At 37.0% G+C, this 22,544-nt stretch overlaps 1 protein-coding gene across 1 annotated transcript in view; it reads right to left on the bottom strand.

Moving 5' to 3' along the window:
* Nucleotides 1–22,544, bottom strand: part of C6H4orf45 (chromosome 6 C4orf45 homolog) — a 171,777-nt gene that overhangs the window by 12,206 nt on the left and 137,027 nt on the right. The window contains exons 4-5 of the mRNA XM_044681688.1: nucleotides 14,084–14,261; nucleotides 12,920–13,000 (exon numbers count right to left, since the gene is read on the bottom strand). Coding sequence (XP_044537623.1) covers nucleotides 12,920–13,000; nucleotides 14,084–14,261 — 259 coding nt within the window. The remainder of the gene's footprint in view (nucleotides 1–12,919; nucleotides 13,001–14,083; nucleotides 14,262–22,544) is intronic.

The raw sequence follows: 22,544 nt of genomic DNA, 5'->3' as shown, positions 1-22,544 counted from the left end.
GATTGGGGATGTAGACTTGAAACTACCACACCAATGCAACTACCAGCAATTTGGAAATAGGCCCTGAACAAGGACACATGTTGCAACCAGTGGAAATGCGCATCAGCTATGTGTGGAGGGGAGGAGTTGGGGGGTGAAGGGGAAAGTAGGGGTATAAAGTATGTAAACAGGTTTAAAATGAATATTAATAAATGTTTAATAATTTTAAAAAAATCCACAATGGGGAAAGTTGATGTGGAAGGGATAACTGTATACAAAGCACACTATATACATACAGGGCAAATAAAAAATTGTTAATAGGAAGGCACTAAGATTAAGAATTGGGCAAAGCTTCTTGTAGAAGGTGGGATTTAGTCAGGCCTTAAAGGAAATCAGGGAGCTTTGTAGGTCAGAGCAGAAGAAAAAGCGTATTCCAGGAAGGGAGAGCAGTCAGAGAGGAATCCCAGAGCCAAGAGGGCTCTCATTCATGGAACAGCCAGGAGTCCAGTGTCTCGTTCATGGAACAGCCAGGAGTCCAGTGTCACCGGTGTGAAGAATATATGCTTAACAGTAAGGTGTAAGAAGCCTGGAAAGGTAGGAGGGAACCAGGTTATAAGGGTTTTGAATGCCAAACAGCATTTTGTGTTTGATCCTGGAAGGGAGAGGAAACCAACTGGAGTTGACTGATTTGGGAAAGGGGTTAGGAGGGCCCTGATATACTGGGACTTGGTTTTAGGAGAATCCTTTTCATAACTGAATGGAAAATGGATTGGATTAGGAAGAGACTTGAGTTAGGCAGGCTAATTGGATAATCCAGGCATGAAGTGATGATGGCCTACCATACTAGAATAGTGGTTCTCAGAGGCGAGAAGAGGGAGTGTTTAAGAGATGTTCCAAAGGTAAAATTGCAGACCTTGCCAAGAGATTGGATATGGGGGCGGTGGGGTGAGAGTGAGGGATCCAGGATGACTCCTAGGTTGGGAGCCTGGCAGGATGGTGGTGTCCTCTGCAGAAGTAGGAAAGGTTGGAGGAGGTGAAGGTTCAGGGGGAAAGACGGTGAGTTCTGTGTTAGACCTCGTGAATTTAAGGTATCCCCTGACAAGGAGTTTGAAAAGTCCAGAAGTTAGTTGGAGATGGGAGATTGAAAGTCAGTAGGAAGCCTGGGTAGTCTCTGCTACTACTAAAGGTAGATTTGAGAATCATCCACTTAGATCAAATCTGTTGGAATGGATGAAATGATCAAGCAAAGTGGGGTATCGAGGGAGAAGGGAAGAGATCCAGGACAGAACCCAGGGGACACAGACAATTAGACAACATGACCTGGCAAATCAAATAAGAGAAGGAGCGGTCAGACAGCAAGAGAGCCCATAGAGAAAAGAGCATCAAGAAGGACAGGATGGTCAACAGTGTCAAAGGCTGCTGAGAGGTCAAGAAGAATGAGGATGAGAAAAGGCCAGGAGGCCACTGTGGCTGGCTCAGAATGGGAGATTTATCTTCTCCCTGGAAAGGAGTGGAACTACACACATCCATCCACACACACACACACAGACACCCATGCCCACAAAACAAGATTTCACGCTTCAAGAAAGTACTGGGAGACACACACACGCCTTTGACCTATGATAGTTCAGATACTACAGAAAATGAGCTTAATGGCCACCAGCAGCTAATTTCAATTTTACAACCACACACAAAGCATAGTAATAAATCATCAGATTTGGTCCCGTCCCAAACCTAAGACTACCCTGGAATGTCAGCTATTCAAGCACTCCCTTGTTTTCTACCCAGCGAGCCCCCCAAGGTCAAGACATTATAAGAACTTTTCCAACTTTCCCCCCTTGTTAAGAGTTTCAGGATGGATGAAATCTTAGATGAATTAGATTGCTCGTGTCAGAGGGCAGACAGTTCTCTGATGAACTGGCAAATTCTCTGAAGAGCCAAAACAAAAGAAACCCTCTTGATATGAAATTTTCAGCACTCGAAAGTTTGTGTTTTTAGAGGTGGTTCGTTGATTAGGGAAGCTGATAAATCCATGTTATCTCCTCTATTCTGTTAGATTTATGTCTTCATAGTCATAGTTTAGTAAGTACTTACTGACGTTCACCAGCCTGCTCTTTGACATACAGTAGGATGGGGATACACAGATTTCCCTCAGCTTTTTGGGCTATAATGAAAATAGCTTTTATAAACTACTCTAAGAGAGGAGACAGACATTGTAAGGAGAGAGAACAGAGGGAAGAATGACCACATGTGCTCCAAAGGAACCTGCTATTCCAGGAGGAATAAACTAGCTCTGGTGAGAAGTATTCAGAGTTCCTGCTAAGAGCAGCACACTTTATGGAAAAGGGTGGGCGGCTTGAGTGGTTGTCCCAAAGGAAGCGCACGAAAAAACCTGTTACATGTCATTGGCGATATTTGAAAGATTGTGGAGAATGGAAGATATATTGCAAGAAAGAGGGGAAATGTCCTCTTTCAACAACAACAACAACAACAAAAAAAAAGAGAATAGAATTTGCCGACAACGAGCCAATAAGGTTTTCTATGATTCCTGAAAAAAAAATCTAGAATAAAATGTTAAACAGAAGGGTTAATCTCCAACTTGAAATGGATGGATTTATCACAAAGAACCAGCCCAGTTTCCAGAAGAGTAGATCATGGCAGACTGGTTAGTCATGTCCTTTTTTTAAAATCTCACCTTCCATCTTAGAATCAATATTGTATATTGGTTCCAATACAGAAGAGCAATAAGGGCTAGGCAATGGGGATGAAATGACTTGTCCAAGGCCACACAGCAAGGAAGTAGAACCCAGGAACTCTTGGCTCTCAATCCACTGAGTCACCCAGCTGCTCCCAGTTATGTTTTTTTTTTTTTTGACAGAATTACAAAACTGTTTGGAGGCAGTGTAGTGGGATGGATAGAAGCTGGTCTCAGAGCCAAGGAGACCTGGATTTCAAGTGCTACCTCTGACACACCCAAGTCATGTGATGTTAGGCTAGTCACTTCACCCCTCAATGCTCTACGCAGTTTTTAAAGACTTATTAGAAGGTACTGAGAGTGGTAGAGCAAGTTCTCCCATAGAAGTGACCTACACAAATGAATTCACACATCTGGTTAAAACACACCCTTAAATTGGTGGCTCAAGTCACTTTCTTTACAGAGATTTTAGCAAAGTATTAAATGTATTAATACCTATATTACATACATCAAAAATTGCAAATAACAGACTTCTTTTAGAAGACATATCCCTAAAACCTAAACCAGGGAAGACAAAAACAAAGAGAACTATAAACCTATTCTTTTTTAAATCACAGTTTTCAGGGAGTATAATTATTCTTTTTTTTGAATTTTATTTAATAATTTTTTAATTTTTTAATTTTTTCCAAGGTAGCATGATTCATGTTGTCTCCCTCTCCTCTACCCTTCCCCATCCCAGAACTGACAAGCAGTTCCACTGGGTTATACATGTATTATCACTCAGAATCTATTTCCTTATTATTCATTTTTGTAAGAGAGTAATCTTATAAAACCAAAACTCCAAATCATATACTCAAATAAACAACTGATAAATCATGTTTTCTTCTGGATTTCGACTCCCACAGTTCTTTCTCTAGATGTGGATAGCACTCTTTTTCATAAGTCCCTCAGAATTGTCCTGGATCATTGCATTGCTTCCAGTAGCAACGTCTATCACATTTGATCATCCCATGATGTTTCAGTCACTGTGTACAGTTTTCTCCTGGTTCTGCTCATTTCACTCCACATCCAGTTTATGGAGGTCTTTCTGGTTCTTATAAAAATCCATTGATTCATCATTCCTTATAGCACAGTAGTATTCCCTCACCATCATATATCACAATTTGTTCAGCCATTCCCCTACTAAGGGACATCCCCTCATTTTCTAATTTTTTGCTATCACAAAGAGCATGGTTAAAAATATTTTTGTACAAACAGGTCCATCCTCATTTTTTTTATCTCTCTGGGATGCAGACTTAATAGTGGTATTACTAGATCAAAAGGTGTGCATTCTTTTAAAGCCCTTTGGGCATAATTCCAAATTGCCATCCAGAATGGTTAGATCCATTCATAACTCCACCAGCAATGCATTAATGTCCCAATTTTGCCACATCCCCTCCAACATTAATTATTTTCCTTTACTACTGGCCGATCTACTAGGTGTGAGGTGGTACCTCAGAGTTATTTTCATTTGCATTTCTTTAATCAGGAGGGATTTAGAACATTTTTATATGATTATTGATAGTTTTGATTTCTTCATCTGAAAACTGCCTATTCCTATCCCTTGACCATTTGTCAGTTGGGGAATGGCTTGGTTTCTTATAAATTTTCACTTAATGCTTTATATATTTGTGAAATTAGACCTTAATCAGAGAAATTTGTCATAAAATATTTTCCCAGTTTGTTGTTTCCTTTCTAATTTTGGTTGTATTGGTTTTATTTGTACAAAAATTTTTAAATTTAATATAATCAAAACTCTTGCTTGGCCTTAAATTCTTTCCTTCCCCATAGATCTGATAGGTATCCTATTCCTTGTTCACTTAATTTGCTTATATGATATCACTATGTTTATATCATATATGCATTTTGAACTTATTTTGTATAAAATGTGAGATATTGCTCTAAAACTAATTTTTGCCATACTATTTTCTAATTTTCCTAGTAGTTTTTGTCAGTGAGTTCTTATCCCCAAAACTGGGATCTTTGGGTTTGTCAAAAACACTAGCTTATTGAGGTCATTTACCCCTACCCTATTCCATTGATCCACCCTTCTATCTCTAGCCAGTACCATATTGTTTTGAAGATCACTGCTTTATAGTACAGTTTGAGATCTGATCCTGCTAGGGCACCCTCCTTCATTTTTTTTGCTATTCTTAACCTTTTGTTCTTCCAGATTAACTTTGTTATGATGTTTTCTAATTCTATAAAAAAGTTTTTTGGTAGTTTAATAGGTATGGCATTGAATAAGTAAATTAGTTTAGTTAGGATTGTCATTTTTAGTATATTAACTTGTCTTACCCCTGAGCAATTAATGTTTTTTCCAATTGTTTAGATCTAGTTTTATTTGTGCAAAAAGTGTTTTGTGGTTGTGTTCATATAATTCCTATGTTTGTCCTGGCAGATAGATTCCCAAATATTTTTATATTGTAGAGTGATTTTAAACGGAGTTTATCTTTCTAACTTTTGCTGCTGATTTTTGTTGGAAATATATAGAAATGTTGATGACTATGTGGGTTTATTTTGTATCCTGCAACCTTGCTAAAGTTATTATTTCCAATAGCTTTTCAGTTGATTTTCTAGGATTCTCTAAGTATATCATCATATCATCTACAAAGAGTGATAGTTTAGTTTCCTCATTGCCTACTTTAATTTCTTCAATTTCTTTTTCTTCTTTACTTGCTACAGCCAGCATTTCTAGTACAATATTAAATAATAGTGGTAAAAATGGGGTATCAATTTTTCACTCCTGATTTTATTGGGAAGGCTTCTAACTTATCACCATTGCAGATGATACTTATCGATGATTTTAAATAAATACTACTTATTATTTTGAAATTGGTCTGTAATTTTCTTTCTTTCTTTTTAGTCTTCCTGACTTGGGTATCAGTAGCATATTTGTGACATAAAAAGAATTTGGTAAAAACTCCTTCTTTGCTTATTTTGTCAAATAGTTTGTATAGTATTGGGATTAGTTGTCCTTTAAATGTTAGATAAAATTCACTTGTGAATCCATTTGGCCCTGGGGATTTTTTTCCTGGGGAGTTAATTGTTAGTTTTCTCAATTTCTTTTTCTGAGTTGGGAGTATTTAAGTATTCTATTTCTTCTTTTGTTAATCTGAGCAATATATATTTATGTAAATATTCATCCATTTCACATAGATTGTCATAGTTATTGTCATATAATTGGGCAAAATAACTCCTAATAATTGCCTTAATTTCCTCTTCATTAGAGGTATAATATCCCTTTTCATTTTTGATCCTGATAATTTGATTCTCTTATTTCTTTTTTAAATTAGATTAACCAATACTTTATTTTATTTTTTCGAACAACCAGCTCCTACTCTTATTTATTAGTTCAATAGTTCTTTTACTTTCAATTTTATTAATTTCTTCTTTGATTTTTAGGCTTTCCAATTTAGCCTTTATCCAGGGACTTATATTTTGTTCTTTTTTCTAGTTTTTTTAGTTGCATGCCCACTTCATTGATCTCCCCTTTCTCTATTTTGTTGATATAAGCTCTCAGGGATATAAATTTTCCTCTGAGTCCTGCTTTGGCTGTATCCTATAAAATTTGATATGCTGTCTCCTCATTGTCATTTTCTTCAGTGAAATCAGTGATTGTTTCTATGATTTGTTCTTGTCCCACCAGTTTTGAAGGATTAGGTTATTTATTTTCTAAATAATTTTTAATTTGCCTCTCCATGAACCCTTATTAATTATAATTTTATCACATTATGATCTGGAAAAGTTGCATTTATTATTTCTGCTTTTCTACATTTGGTTGTGATGTTTTTATGCCCTAGTACATGATCATTCTTTGCATATAAATCATGTGCTGCTGAAAAAAAAGGTGTACTCCTTTTTATCCCTACTCAATTTTCTCCAGTTATCTATTAACTCTAATTTTTCTCAAATTTCATTCACTTCCTTTACTTCTTTCTTATTAATTTTTTATTTGATTTACCTAGTTCTGATAGGGGAAGGTTGAGGTCCCCCACTAGTATAGTTTGCCTGTCTATTTCCTCTTTAATCTCCTTTAGTTTCCCCTTTAAAAATCTGGATGCTATACCATTTGGTGCATATATGTCGAGTAATGATATTTCTTCATTATTTATAGTGCCTTTTATCAAGATATAATTTCTTCCTTATCTCTTTTAATCAGATCTATTTTTGCTTTAGCTTTATCTGAGATCATGATTATTTTTCCTGCCTTCTTTGTCTCAGTGAGAGCCCAATATATTCTGCTCTACCCTCTTACCTTTACCCTACCTCTGTGTGTCTACCCACCTTAAATGTGATTCTTGTAAACATATGGTAGAATTCTGTTTTTAATCCATTCTGCTATCCACTTTCATTTTATGGGTGAGTTCATCCCATGTATATTCACAGTTATGACTACTGTCTGTGTATTCCCCTCCATTTTGATTTCCTCCTTTAATCTTGACCTTTCTCTTTTTACTCTTTCCCTCCCCTCCAGTGTTTTGCTTTTAATCTGTCCCCTCCCTTCCCCCTGCCTTATATTACTTCCCTTCCCACCACCTCCCTTCTTATTCCGCTACTACTTCTCTATAGGGTCTTTTGATCAACCCCCAAAGCCTCTCCCTCCCTTATATAATTCCCCACTCCACCACGCTGTTTCTTATTCCCCTTCTAAAATTTTTATTTTAATAACAAATTTCCATGTAAAATTTCCAAGTTATATAATCCATCTCGTCTCTCTCCCTTCTTCCCTCTGTCCCTCCTAAAGCTGACAATTTAATCTGAATTATACATGTAATATCACCCAAAATATATTTTCATAGAGTCTAATTATTTCTTCAGTTACCTCTTGACCTGTTTTCTAGGTCAGCTTTAAAATTTTTGTTGTTTTAAAATTTATTCACATTTATTTCATTTTTGTTTATTTTTAAAAATCTTTTGGTTTTATCCCATTTCTTAGTGTCTCATGGAGTCTTTGATTTCTGTTTGCTCTATTTTAATTTTCAGGGATTCCATTTCCTTAGAAAGGTCATGCATTAAAGCTCCTTACTCATCTCTTCTAATTCTTCTTCAGTAGTATGAATTTCTTTTAAAAAATACAATTTAATTGATAACTTTTTTATATCATTAAATGATCTAGTATCCCTCTTCTTATAAATAAAGAGAAACATAAAAAGGTAAATAAGAAACAGAGAGGAAAGAAAGAAAATTCTTATTTTTTAAATTTACCTCTTTAAGGGCTTCAATAAGATCTAATTATTTGTATTCCTATATGGAGAAATGTTATGTGTAATTCTCTGTAGTGAACTCTAATCACTATTATAGTTTTCACTATTATAGTAATTAGAAGAATTATTCATAGGGAGAGGTTGGAGTACTATATGGTCTAAGATGATATGGGGGTGTGGGAAAGAGGGGGGTGAATAGTAGAGGACACCATGAGAAACTTGAATGAATAAGAAAAATCGGATATTCTATTACATACAAAGAGGGCATGGGAAGGGGAGGGGATGAATAGTATTATAAGGAGAGGAAGAGAGCATTAAGAGGTAATATTTAAACCTTACTCTCAGTGTAAATAACCCTGAGAGGGAAGAGTAGCTATATCCATTGGGATATAGAACTCTATCTAACCCTACTGAGAAAGTCAGAAGGGATAAACCAAGGGGAACAGGGGTGTGGGAAGGCCAAAAAAGGGAGGGGAGAAGAAGGGGGAGGGAATTCATTAGGCCTTAAAAATAAAAAAGAGGGGAATAACAAGGGAGGGGGGATAGAAAGGGAAGTAAATCAAGGGAGGGGACAAGGGTTACTCGCTTAAAGCAAACCACTGGTTTAAAAGGAAATAGTGTAAGAAGAACGGGTGGAACTAGGAAAGGATACCAAAATGTTGGGGGATACACAACTGATAATTATAACTCTGAATGTGAATGGGATGAACTCACCCATAAAATGGAAGCAAACAGCAGAGTGGATTAGAAATCAAAATCCTACCATATGTTGTCTACACGAAACACATATGAAGCGGGTGGACATACACAAGTTTAAGGTTAAGGGCTTGAGCAAAATCTTTTGGGCGTCAAATGAGAAAAAAAAGGCAGGAGTGGCTATTATGATTTCTGACAAAACCAAAGTAAAAATAAATATGATTAAAAAAGACAGGGAAGGTAATTACATCATGATAAAAGGCAGTATAGACAATGAGGAAATAACAGTGCTCAATATGTATGCACCAAATGGTATAGCATCCAAATTCATAAAGGAGAAACTGGCAGAGCACAAGAAGGAAATAGATAGTAAAACCATACTAGTAGGAGATCTAAATATTCCTCTTTCAGATCTAGATAAATCAAACCAAAAAATAAATAAGAAAGTGGTAAGAGAGGTGAATGAAGTCGTAGAAAAATTAGATTTAATTGGTATGTGGAGAAAAATAAATAGGGACAAAAAGGAATACACCTTTTCAGCTGCACATGGTACATTCACAAAGATTGACCATGTAATAGGGCATAGAAACATTGCAAACAAATGCAAAAGAGCAGAAATAATAAACACAACCTTCTCAGATCATAATGCAATAAAAATAATAATTAGTAAGGGCACCTGGACAGGCAAAACAAAAACCAATTGGAAATTAATATGATTCTCCAAAACCAATTAGTCAAAGAAGAAATCATAGAAACAATCAACAATTTCATTGAAGAGAATGACATTGATGAGACATCCTACCAAACTCTGTGGGATGCAGCCAAGGCAGTACTCAGGGGGAAATTTATATCTTTGAGTGCATATATTAACAAATTACGGAGGGCAGAGATTAATGAATTGGGCATGCAACTCAAAAAACTTGAAAGCAGGCAAATTAAAAATCCCCAGATGAAAACTAAATTAGAAATACTAAAAATCAAGGGAGAAATTAATAAAATTGAAAGTAAAAGAACTATTGAATTAATAAATGAGACTAGAAGCCGGTATTTTGAGAAAAGAGATAAAATAGACAAAGTACTGGTCAATCTAATGAAAAAAAGGAAAGAAGAAAACCAAATTGACAGTATCAAAGATGAAAAGGGAGACCTCACCTCTAATGAAGAGGAAATTAAAGCAATCATTAAAAACTATTTTGCCCAATTATATGGCAATAAATATATCAATCTAGGTGATATGGATGAATATTTACAAAAATATAAATTGCCTAGATCAACAGCAGAAGAAATAGAATACCTAAATAATCCCATATCAGAAAAAGAAATTGAACAAGCCATCAAAGAACTCCCTAAGGAAAAATCGCCAGGGCCTGATGGATTCACAAGTGAATTCTATCAGACATTCAAAGAGCAACTAATCCCAATACTATACAAATTATTTGATATAATAAGCAAAGAAGGAGTCCTACCAAATTCCTTTTATGACACAAATATGGTACTGATTCCAAAGCCAGGGAGATCAAAAACCGAGAAAGAAAACTACAGACCAATCTCCCTAATGAACATAGATGCAAAAATCTTAAATAGAATACTAGCAAAGAGACTCCAGCAAGTGATCAATAGGATTATCCACCATGATCAGGTGGGATTTATACCAGGAATGCAAGGATGGTTCAACATTAGGAAAACCATCCACATAATTGACCATATCAACAATCTAACAAACAAAAATCACATGATTATCTCAATAGATTTTTGAAAAAGCCTTTGACAAAATACAACATCCATTCCTATTGAAAACACTGGAAAGTATAGAAATAGAAGGTCCTTTCCTAAAAATAATAAACAGTATATATCTAAAACCATCAACAAGCATCATATGCAATGGGGATAAATTAGAAGCCTTCCCAATAAGATCAGGAGTGAAACGAGGATGACCACTATCACCTCTATTATTTAACATTGTACTAGAAACACTAGCAGTAGCAATTAGAGAAGAAAAAGAAATTGAAGATATCAAAATAGGCAATGAGGAGACTAAGCTATCACTCTTTGCAGATGATATGATGGTCTACTTAAAAAATCCTAGAGAATCAACTAAGAAGCTTGTAGAAATAATCAACAACTTTAGCAAAGTTGCAGGATACAAAATAAATGCACATAAATCATTAGCATTTCTATATATTTCCAACACATCACAGCAGCAAGAGGTAGAAAGAGAAACACCATTTAAAATCACCCTAGAAAATATAAAATACTTGGGAATCTATCTACCAAAACAAACACAGGAATTATACGAAAACAACTACAAAACACTTACCAAACAAATAAAACTGGATCTAAACAATTGGAAAGCCATTTGATTGCTCATGGGTAGGACGAGCTAACATAATAAAAATGACCATTCTACCCAAATTAATTTACCTATTTAGCGCCATACCTATCAAACTACCAAAAAACTTCTTAATTGAATTAGGAAAAACTATAACAAATTTCATTTGGAATAACAAAAGGTCAAGAATATCAAGGGAAATAATGAAGAAAAAATGTGAAGGAAGGGGGCCTAGCAGTACCAGATATTAAACTATACTATAAAGCAGCAGTCATCAAAACAATGTGGTACTGGCTAAGAGACAGAAGGGAGGATCAGTGGAATAGACTTGGAGTTAATGACATCAGCAAGACAGTGTATGATAAACCCAAAGAGCCCAACTTTTGGGACAAAAATCCACTATTTGACAAAAACTGCTGGGAAATTTGGAAAACAATATGGGAGTGATTAAGTTTAGATCAACATCTCACACCCTACACCAAGATAAATTCAGAATTGGTAAATGACTTGAATATAAAGAGGGAAACTATAAATAAGTTAAGTGAACACAGAATAGTATACCTGTCAGATCTGTGGGAAAGGAAAGATTTTAAAACCAAGCAAGAGTTAGAGAAAATTACAAAATGTAAAATAAATAATTTTCGTTATATTAAATTAAAAACCTTTTGTACAAACATAAACAATGCAACCAAAATCAGAAGGGAAACAACAAATTGGGAAAAAATCTTTATAAAGAAAAACTCTGACAGGGGGCTAATTACTCAAATATACAAGGAGTTAAATCAATTGTATAAAAAAATCCAGCCATTCCCCAATTGATAAATGGGCAAGGGACATGAGTAGGCAATTTTCACATAAAGAAATCAAAAGTATCAATAAGCACATGAGAAAGTGTTCTAAATCTCTAATAATTAGAGAAATGCAAATCAAAAGAACTCTGAGGTATCACCTCACACCTAGCAGATTAGCTAAAATGAAAGAAGGGGAGAGTAATGAATGCTGGAGGGGATGTGGCAAAATTGGGACATTAATGCACTGCTGGTGGAGTTGTGAACTGATCCAACCATTATGGATGGCAATTTGGAACTATGCTCAAAGGGCTATAAAAGAATGCCTTCCCTTTGATCCAGCCATACCATTGTTGGGTTTGTACCCCAAAGAGATCATAGATAAACAGACTTGTACAAAAATATTTATAGCCATGCTTTTTGTGGTAGAAAAAAAACTGGAAAATTAGGGTATGTCCTTCAGTTGGGGAATGGCTGAACAAACTGTGGTATATGCTGGTGATGGAATACTATTGTGCTAAAAGGAATAATAAACTGGAGGAGTTCCAGGCGAACTGGAGAGACCTCCAGGAGTTGATGCAGAGTGAAAGGAGCAGAGCCAGAAGAACATTGTACTCAGAGACTGATATACGGTGGTAAAATCGAATGTAATGTGCTTCTGTACCAGCAGCAATACAATGACCGAGGACAATTCTGAGGGATTTATGGTAAAGATGCTACCCACATTCAAAGGAAGAACTGCAAGAGTGGAAACACAGAAGAAAAACAACTGCTTGAACACATGGGTTGAGGCGGACATGATTGAGGATGTAGACTCGAAACTACCACACCAATGCAACTCTCAACAATTTGGAAATAGGTCCTGATCAATGACACATGTTAAAACTAGTGGAAATGCGCATTGGCCATGGGTGGAGGGGAGGAGTTGGGTGGTGAAGGGGAGGGGAGGAGCATGCATCATGTAACCATGTTAACTTTTCTAAAAAATAAAAATTATTAAATGAAAAAAAATTATACGATATACATACACACATGATATGCACACATATGTGTATATATACATACATTATGTGTGTATATATATATATATGTGTGTGTTGTGTAAATTATCTTGATAATTATCTTGATATGCTCGAGTTGCCCTACCATGATTATGATGAAGATATGTAAGATTGCCTCTACCTACCTGGGGATCCAGAGTAGTTTGACGATACTGATCTTGGGACTCAGAGTGACTTGGAGAAGATGATAATGGTTGAGAGAATGCCTGTGAATAAACCAAGTTTTAGTAACCTTGAAAATCTGGATTGAGATATTTAGCCAACTTTAGGTTTCCCATTCTGCCAAGCAGACTATCTCTGTTAATCTTGACCCTTAACTATAGGACGCTTGGCCCTAAGACTCAGTGGGTCATTGTATTCCTGAAACCTTGATACTGAGGTCCTTCATACTCTTATCTTGCTGTTTTTTGCCAACTAAATATGCCAAAGAGTCTTGGTTCCTCCTTGACCCTGGGAATTCATCAATTACCCTTGCACTTCCTGGGAACTCTCTGGCCATATCACCTTAGATCCCTCGCCGGAGTAGCCCTTTCCAGCCCCTCCTCCAAACTCCCTTCTCTAGAAAATATTCAAGCTGCTCTTTTCAACTGAGCTTCTTTTGCAATAGGTTGATCAGCTCCATAGATGCACGTATGTCCTTGTTTAATAAAGATTGTCTTGATTTTAAAAGCATTGTATCTCTTGGTTATCTTCCTGTTCTGGGAAAGTGCAATGGAGATCTCTAGGTATCTGTTTCCCCCCTTAGGGGAAAAAAGAAATCCAAGTTCCATAGAGTTTGTGCCTTAGTTTAGGGTATATGCATAAATGTTTGTATATAAAATATGTATATATATGTGACTATATATAGAATATGTATCATCTATTTGTTTTCTAGGCTTTTTATTCTGTATTAGTTCATGGAAAATGTTTTAAGGTTTTTTTAAGAACATGAGTGGGGGGCAGCTGGGTGGCTCAATGGATTGAGAGCCAGACCTAGAGACAGGAAGTCCTAGGTTCAATTCTGACCTCAGACACTTCCCAGCTCTGTGACTCAGGTCAAGTCACTTAACTCCCTTTGCCTGGCCCTTACCACTCTTCTGCTTTAGAACCAGTACACAGTATTGATTCTAAGATGGAAGGTGAGAGTTTTTAAGAAAAAAAAAAATTCTGCAAAAGACCTTGGAAGGTTGAGGAGTGAGAAAAAATTATTGCTATTGAAAGACTAGTTTCAATAGGGTGATGGATACCTCCTACATTGCTGCATAACTATAGAAATGTATAACAATAAAGAAAGGAAAGTCTCTTACTACTATCTTTTGGTCCACTTTGGGTATCGATGCGCAGCTAGAATATCTCATGCTCTTCAGGTTCCTGACGATTTTAGCCCACTTGGAATGCCTTTCAGAGATATTCTCATGGTCACCGATATTCCAGGCAAGATTGGATCGACTTGCTGCTTGCAGATCCAGAATTCGAGGGTTAGGGTACCTAAAAAAAAAAAAAAGCAAAGGGGTCAACTCTGGAAAGGGAAAAGGCTTTAGAAATGGTCACCAGGCAACAAAAATTTAGAGTCCTTTGTACTTCTTTTGTTACACAAAGAAAAGTTCATTTTCTACCAATAAGTTTAGAAAACTTAACAATGAAATGAATATCCCAGCTGTTTGTGAAGCTCCTTCTTCCAGACAATTAGAAATAAGTGGAGAGTTGAGTCCAATGAGAGCATTGAGGCTAAAGGGAGCCAGGAGCACCCAGATCTTGCCTCATAGGCGAGTGATTGATATAGAAAGCTTTCCTAAAGCTACTTATATAATCTTGTCTCCCTCAGGCAGATACCATGCATCTATAACATCTATGGGTCTCTTTCTTCATAGTCCTCCCAGGAACACACTGTAGACAGTTTCTAGCTATGTGACTCTGGTCAAGTTACCAATCCTTTCTAGGTTTGTTTTTTCATCTGTAAAATGAAAAGGTTGGACTAGAAAGCCTTCAGGGTTCTTCCCAGTTTTAAATCTATGATCCAACCAACTGCCTCAGCTTCAGCTCCAACCTCAGCAACAATCTCTAGCCAAAGATCCTCTGGCTCTTTTCTCAGGGTTTCACAGCCATAGGAATTCCCAGGAAAAGAGCTGTCTCTAAAAAAGGGCTGGCTTCATTGTGCTATCTCTAAGAGCCCTTTCATCTCTTAATAGCCTATGAACCTATGACTTCAGCTTTCCCTCCTTCAAACTCTAAGCCCCAAGGAGATAGAGTCAGCCATGCAGGGCAAGAAGACGTCAGAGTATAATAGATGTTGGGCTTTTTCACTGGAATTCCAAGAGTGCTTCTCATTGAAAGTTTTGTCGGGCTTTCACCTGCTGATCCCATATTAAAAGGTGCCTTGTTGTACCAGGCAGGGAGAGTGGGTGTAGATCAATTGAAAGACAAGTAAAATAGACAGTCATCCCAGTGCTCCAAGTTTTAGGAGTGCTATTACAAACTGCATTGTGGAAAACTGTTCTTTGATGGAGAAAGCTCCTTGAGTTGTGCTATTCCAGGATCCCACTTGCTCTTTATTCATCAACCTATGATGCAAGAATTTCCTCTCTTTACTCCAACTCCTTACCCAGAGTTTGAGTTCAAAGAGTCAGGATTGTGGGCAACAACTTATGACAGCTCTGCATGCCTTCTTAAGAGACAGGTCCCACAATTTTCCTGCTTCTGTTCTGCCATTCTTATTCCTGTCTTTGATAGCTTTTATCTATACTTCTGTTTCCACCCCAATTCTCACTCTTCTCTCTTTCCAGATGGACTGATATTTAGGGTCCAAGATGACAAAATAAGAAATGCTGTGAGATCTCCAAATTCACCTCCAAACAACTATTTTAAAAAGCAACCTTAAAACAAATTGTAGAAAAACAGAACCTATAAAAGATTAAGGGAAACAGTTTTCCTGCTGGACAACATATAAGGTCAGCAGGAATATTCCCTGGTCTAAGAGGGGAGCACAATCCAGCTATAGGCTGTTCCTGCAGGCTACAGGTATGATAAGCCTGTAAAGCAGCCAGGTCACCCCTGCAAGGCAGCCAGGTCACCACCATGCTCCAACCCAATGCAGTAGAGCCCCAAGGCAGCCAGATCACCCCCATATACCAGAATAGATGCCAACACAAGAAGCTTGGGACAGGGCCCCTTTCACCCCAGGTACAGAGCAAAACTTTAGCATTTAGGGAAAGATCTTGAAATAAGCTGGAAAAATGAACAAAAGACAAAGAAAAAACCTGACCATAGAATGTTACTATGGTGACAGGAAAGATCAAAACATAATCTCAGAAAAGGATAGCAATGCCAAAACATGTGAAACCTCAAAGGAAAATGTGAAATGGTGTCAGGACCAAAAAAGAACTAGAGCAACTCAAAAAAAAAAGATTTAAGAAATCAAATAAGAAAGATAAAAGAAAAATTGGGAAAAGAAATGAAAGTAATACAAGAGAATCATGAAAAAAAAGGAAGCAAAAAAATAAACTGAAAAAAACCTGGAATTGGCCAAATAGAAAAGGAGGCACAGGGATGCTCAGGGGTTGAGAGCCAGGGCTGGAGACAAGAGGTTCTGAGTTCAGATCTGACCTTAGATACTTCTTATCTGTATGACCCTGGGCAAGTCACTTAATCCCCATTGCCTACCCCTTTACCATTTTTCTGCCTTGGAACCAATACACAGTATTGATTCTAAGATGAAAAGTAAGGCTTTAAAAATAAAGAGAGTATAAAATCTATAACCTCAATTTGATATAGATATGATATCTAACAGTTATTTATTGCAGTGGGGGTGGAATGTTGAATGCGACTTATCTCAGAATGCTTGTTTCCCAAAAGTAAGTGAAGTGATGAAATAGCCTGTCAAAGAAGCTAATTATATTTATTTAGGTGATTGCTTGACATAAAGTATATTTAGGTTTGAATCTTAGCTCGTATACCCATTAACTATGTGAGTTTGGAGCAAGTCATAATATCATACGTTTCATTACCATTGATAAGATTACCTTAGAAATCCTCTAGTCTGCTGCTATTCCTCATATATGAATTAAAAAATTGAGGCTTAGAGAGGTTTATAGGATACAACACTGGAAGAGCCTTTAAGGATTATTTGATATGCTCATTTTTCAGGTGAGGAAACTAAGACCCTTAGAGGTTGCTCAAGGTGACATAGATAGACAAGAGCCAGGCTATGACTCAAAAACCAAGATTCTTTCCCTAAGTCCAGTGTCATTTTTTTTAAACTTTGTTTCTTTAGTAACATGAAGACAGAAGGGTAAGGGCTAGGCAATTGGAGCTAAGTGACTTGCTTGCCCAGGATCACAAAACTAGAAAATGTCTGAGGCCAGATTTAAACCCAGGTCCTCCTGACTCTAGGCCTGATACTTCATCCACATACACATGCCACCTAGCTGCCCCATCCAGTGCTTTTTCCAATATATACTTTGACTTTATGTGCATATACCCATTATGTAAATCTTTTCTCATCTACATAGTAAGGACGAATTTAGCAGGTGTTCAACCTTTGGTTGAGTGAATAAAATAAGAATTTTTAAAGCCCTAAAATTCTATAAGTGGACTATGAAAGTACTTTGTAGGCAAGTGTTCAATCTTCCTTTATGGATTTTCAATATTCAGAATGCAAGGAAGCTTTATTATGTTTACCTTATGCTTTGTCTACACACGTAACTACTAACATTCCAAAATGACTTTCACTTGAAATAGCTATCATCAAAACCAAAGTGTAATTTATGGCCCTCTCCATCCATGAGTACATATATTTTATGAAATAAAGTAGGATTCTGGAAAATAATTAGAAACTGTGCCAAAAAAGCTGTTAAGCTATGCATATCCTAGACCCAACAACATCTCTACTTGATTGATACACCAGAGAAATCAAAGAAAAAACAAAATGACATATGTAGTACAAATATATTTAAAGCATCAAGGCAAAGAATTGAGAACTTATTCATCAACTGGGAAATGGCTTAACAATTTATAGTATATGAATGTGATATAATACTATTGTCCTATAAGAATGATGAAGAGGACATAATAAGACACAGGTAAGGGGCAGAGCCAAGATGATGGAGAGCCAGTCACACAAGTTAATTCTTCCAACATTCCCCTCCAATCAACTTTATTATTTTTGTTGTTATTGTTTTTTAATTTTTTTAATTTTTAAGAATATTTTCCCATGGTTACATGATTCATGTTCTTTCTCTCCCTTCCCAGACCCCCTTACCCCCTTCCCGTAGCTGATGCACAGTTCCACTGGGCTTTACATGTATCATTGATCAAGACCTATTTCCATATTTTTGATAATTGCACTGAGGTGGTTGTTTAGAGTTTACTTCCCCAATCATATCCACATCGACGCATGTGTTCAAGCAGTTGTTTTTCTTCTGTGTTTCTACTCCCATTGTTCTTCCCCTGAATGTGGGGAGCATTCTTTTTCATAAATCCCTCAGAATTGTCCTGGATCATTGCATTGCTGCTAGTATAGAAGTTTTACCACAGTGTATCAGTCTCTGTGTACAATGTTCTTCTGGCTCTGATCCTTTCACTCTGCATCAATTCCTGGAGGTCTTTCCAGTTCACATGGAATTCCTCCAGTTCATTATTCCTTTGAGCACAATAGTATTCCATCACCAGCATATACCACAATTTGTTCAGCCATTCCCCAATTGAAGGACATTCCCTCATTTTCAAATTTTTTTGCCACCACAAAGAGCGCGGTTATAAATACTTTTGTACAAGTCTTTTCCCCTATGATCTCTTTGGGGTATAAACCCAGCAGTGGTATGGCTGGATCAGAGGGAAGACAGTCTTTTATAGTCCTTTGGGCATAGTCCAATCAACTTTCAAATAATATCTCAAGTCAAATTTTGGAGTATCAGAGCCAACAATGTCAGTGTAGGACATTTTCCCAGCCTAAAACAATTTATCTTGCCCAGATATAGTTCTGGGTCACAGTTCCAAAGTGAAGAGGAATTCTGACAATGGTCACAATTCCAAGGCCAAGAGGAACACTAGCTGGGGAATAGAGAACCTGGTCATAGTTCCATGGTCAAGAGGACTGCTAGTGCCTTGTGACTGCAGGGGAAGAAGGAACCTTTCTAGGCAAAACAGAGCACAGACCAGGAAAGCAGTGACCACATTTCTTCCCAAATTATACCACCATGGAAGCACCAAAAATTTGCCTTCCCCACCCCCCCCCCTGCAAATTAGCTCTAAAAACAACATCATGAAAAAGCCTAAAGTTTGGCACAGATGAGCAGAATTTAATTTTAACATGAAGTTCAAAGTCAAGAAATAGACTGAGGAAATGAGCAAACAACAAAGATAGAATATTACCATTAAAGGCTACCATGGTGCAGAGAATACCAAGACATGAACTAAGAAGAAGACAATAATTCAAAAAGAGCTACAACAAAACATTAAAAGAAAAATGCTAATAAGACGCAAGCCTAACAAGAACTCCTGGAAAAGTTACAAAAAGAGATGAGTGGAAGAGGAAAAATTGGGAAAAGAAATGGGAGTGATACAAGAAAGTTTTCAAAGGAGAATTAGCAGTTTAGTAAAAATAGGACATTAAAAATACTGAAGAAAATATCATCTTAAAAAAACAAAATTGAATTAATGATAAAATAAAAAAAAGCATAAAAATTCTCTGAAGAAAAGAACTTCTAAAAAGTAGAATTTGCCAAATGGAAAAAGAAATGTAAAAGCTCACTAAAGAAAAAAAAATTCTTATAAATTAGAATTAAGCAATTGGAAGCTAATGAGTCCACGAGACAAAGTCAAAAGAATGAAAAAATAGAAGACGTGAAATATCTCACCAGAAAAACAACTAACCTAAGAAATAGAGCTAGCAGATATAATTTAATAATTATTGGGGGGAAGCTAGGTAGCTCAGTGGATAGAGAGCCAGGCAAAGAGACAGAAGAGCCTGAGTTCAAATCTGGCTTCAGTAACTTCCTCATTGTGTGAACCTTGGCAAGTCTCTTAACCCTAATTCTCTAGTCCTTACCCCTCTTTTGCCCTGTAATTAATACTTAGCATTAATTCTGAGATGGAAGGTAAGAGTTTTAAAAAAAAAGAATTATTGGACTACATGAATACCATGATAAAAAAAAAAGAGCCTACACATCATATATCCAGAGGGTAAAAAAAAAGAAATGGAAAGAATCCACCAATCACCTCCTAAAAGAGATCCTGAAATGAAAATTTTCAGATTATAGTTAAGTTTCAGGGCTTCCAGGTCAAGGAGAAAATACTTTAAGCAGTCAGAAAGAAAACATTCAAATATCTTGGAACCACATCAGTGTCAGACAAGATTTATCAGTTTCTTCATTAAAGAAGCAGAAGTCTTAAAATATAATCCTACAGAAGGCAAAGGAACTAAGATTACAACCAAGATATTCATTAAAACAGTATAATTGTTTAGGGGAAATTAATATTTAATTAAATAGAGGAATTTCAAAGCATTCCTGATGAAAAGACCAGAGCTGAATAGAAAAGCTAACATTCAAACATAAGATTCAAGAGTAGAATAAAAAGGTAAACACGAAAGAGAAATAAGAAATACAATAAAGTTAAACTATTTACATTAGTACATGGAAAGATGATACATATAGTTCCCAAGAATTTTATCATCATTATTATGACAGTTTGAAGCAGTCTACATAGACAGAGAACACAAGTGTGAATTGATTACGTTGGGATGATCTCCAAAATATGAAGAGGTAAGAAAGAAGTATGCACTGGGATGGGGGAAGGAAAAGTTAGAATGGGGACAAGTATCTCTCTTAAAAGAGGCATGCAAATAATACTATTGCAATTTGTGCTATAAGTGACTCTCTTGTTTCCAGTCTGGCTTGTCTTCTAATTCCTACCTATAAGGAATCACTTAGCATTAATCAGTCTGTAGGAGAGGTGTCAGTCAGTCTTGCCAAGATGGATTTTGATCCCATCTCCATTTCCCCCTAATCTCATTTCCCTATGATGTGGCTATGGGGAAGGAGTGGAGCTCTAGAAGCCCATACCCTTTTAGAAATCTGCATCTATCTGAATTATAAATTCATCTCTGAGAAAACACTAGCCCATTCCTTTTTAAAAAATCATGTAACTGAGAGTTTAAGAGAGTTCCGGGTTAAGATGGTGGCAGAGTAAAAAGCAGCTCTTAACCTCTCCTGACCTAAACACACAAAACTCCTCAAGGGGACATAAAAACAAGTCCAGAAGAACGGAGGAACCCCACAACAGGGTGCAGCGTGGAAGGTACGTGGAATCTGGACATTTCCATGCTATAAAGGGGTGAAACAGCTCTCACTAAATCGCAGGCTGAGCAACCAACCCACCCCGAACCCCTCCACACACACCACCTATAGCGCCGAAGCCAGTTAAAAAGAAATAGAGCAAGTTTGGGGCACCCATCGAGCCATTGGCAGCTGCAGGGCCTGTTTCTGAGAGCAGCAAGATTTGGGACCCCAATAAGCCAAAGAATGCACCCGAAATTTGAGTGCGGGAGAGCGCAGGCGCGGCGGAGGCGTGGGTGGAGGCAGACCCTGAGTGGGGAACCAGTGCAGACGGGTATACGACTGTGGAAGCAGCGCCCTGAGACTTGTAAAGGAACCTCCAGCAGAGGATCAAGCAAGGGGGTCCACCAGGGGGCTTGACCTTGGAAAAAACCAGAACTCAGACCTCAGGAGCCAAAAGACTGTGGCGAGGATAAAGCTGAGAAGCTGCTGGGCTAATGATGGCTACCCAGACTCAGGAAGTTCAGAAGAGAAAGCTAAACAACAAGAAAAAGATGTCTTTAACACTCGACAACTTTTACACAGAGAAAATTCAGACAACCGAGCAAACAGAGGAGGAGAACAAACAAGCATCCGGACCCTCCTCAAATAAGGAAAACGGGGCACAAGCTATGGAAGAGTTCAAAACTGAGATTCTGAGGAAGATGGAAGAGATCTGGCAAGAAAATAACAATTTAAAAGGTAGAATCTTGCAACTGGAAAGTGAGGCTCAGAAATCAAATGAACTGATAAGCAAATTGAACACCAGAAATGACCATATTGAAAAGGAAAACCAAAAGATTATAGCCGAAAACCAGTCCCTAAAAGCTAGAATTGAGCAATTAGAAGCTAATGATCTCTCAAGACAACAAGAACAAATAAAACAAAGTCAAAAGACTGAAAAAATAGAAGGAAACATGAAATATCTCAATGAGAGAGTGACAGACCAAGAAAACCGGTCTAGAAGAGACAATTTGAGAATAATTAGTCTTCCAGAAAAACCAGAAATTAATAGAAACCTGGACTCCGTACTAAAAGAAATTATTCAGCAAAATTGCCCTGAAGTCCTTCAACAAGAGGGCAATATAGACATTGAAAGGATTCATAGAACACCCACTACATTCAATCCAAAGAAGAAAACAGTTAGAAATATTATTGCCAAATTCAAAAGCTTTCAAGCAAAAGAAAAAATCTTACAAGAAGCCAGAAAGAGACAATTCAAATATCAAGGAGCACCAATCAGGATCACACAGGATCTGGCAGCCTCCATGCTAAAAGATCTAAGGCTTGGAATACGATATTCAGAAAGGCAAGAGAGCTGGGCCTGCAACCACGGATCAACTACCCATCAAAATTGACTATATATTTCCAGGGGAAAGTATGGGCATTCAACAAAATTGAAGAATTCCTAGTATTTGCACAGAAAAGACCAGGGCTAAATGGAAAGTTTGATATCCAA

This window comes from Gracilinanus agilis, chromosome 6, assembly GCF_016433145.1.
Source record: "Gracilinanus agilis isolate LMUSP501 chromosome 6, AgileGrace, whole genome shotgun sequence".
In the NCBI taxonomy this organism is placed as follows: domain Eukaryota; kingdom Metazoa; phylum Chordata; class Mammalia; order Didelphimorphia; family Didelphidae; genus Gracilinanus; species Gracilinanus agilis.
The sequence above is the reverse complement of the archived record's forward strand: the minus strand, read 5'-3'. Positions and strand labels throughout refer to the sequence as shown.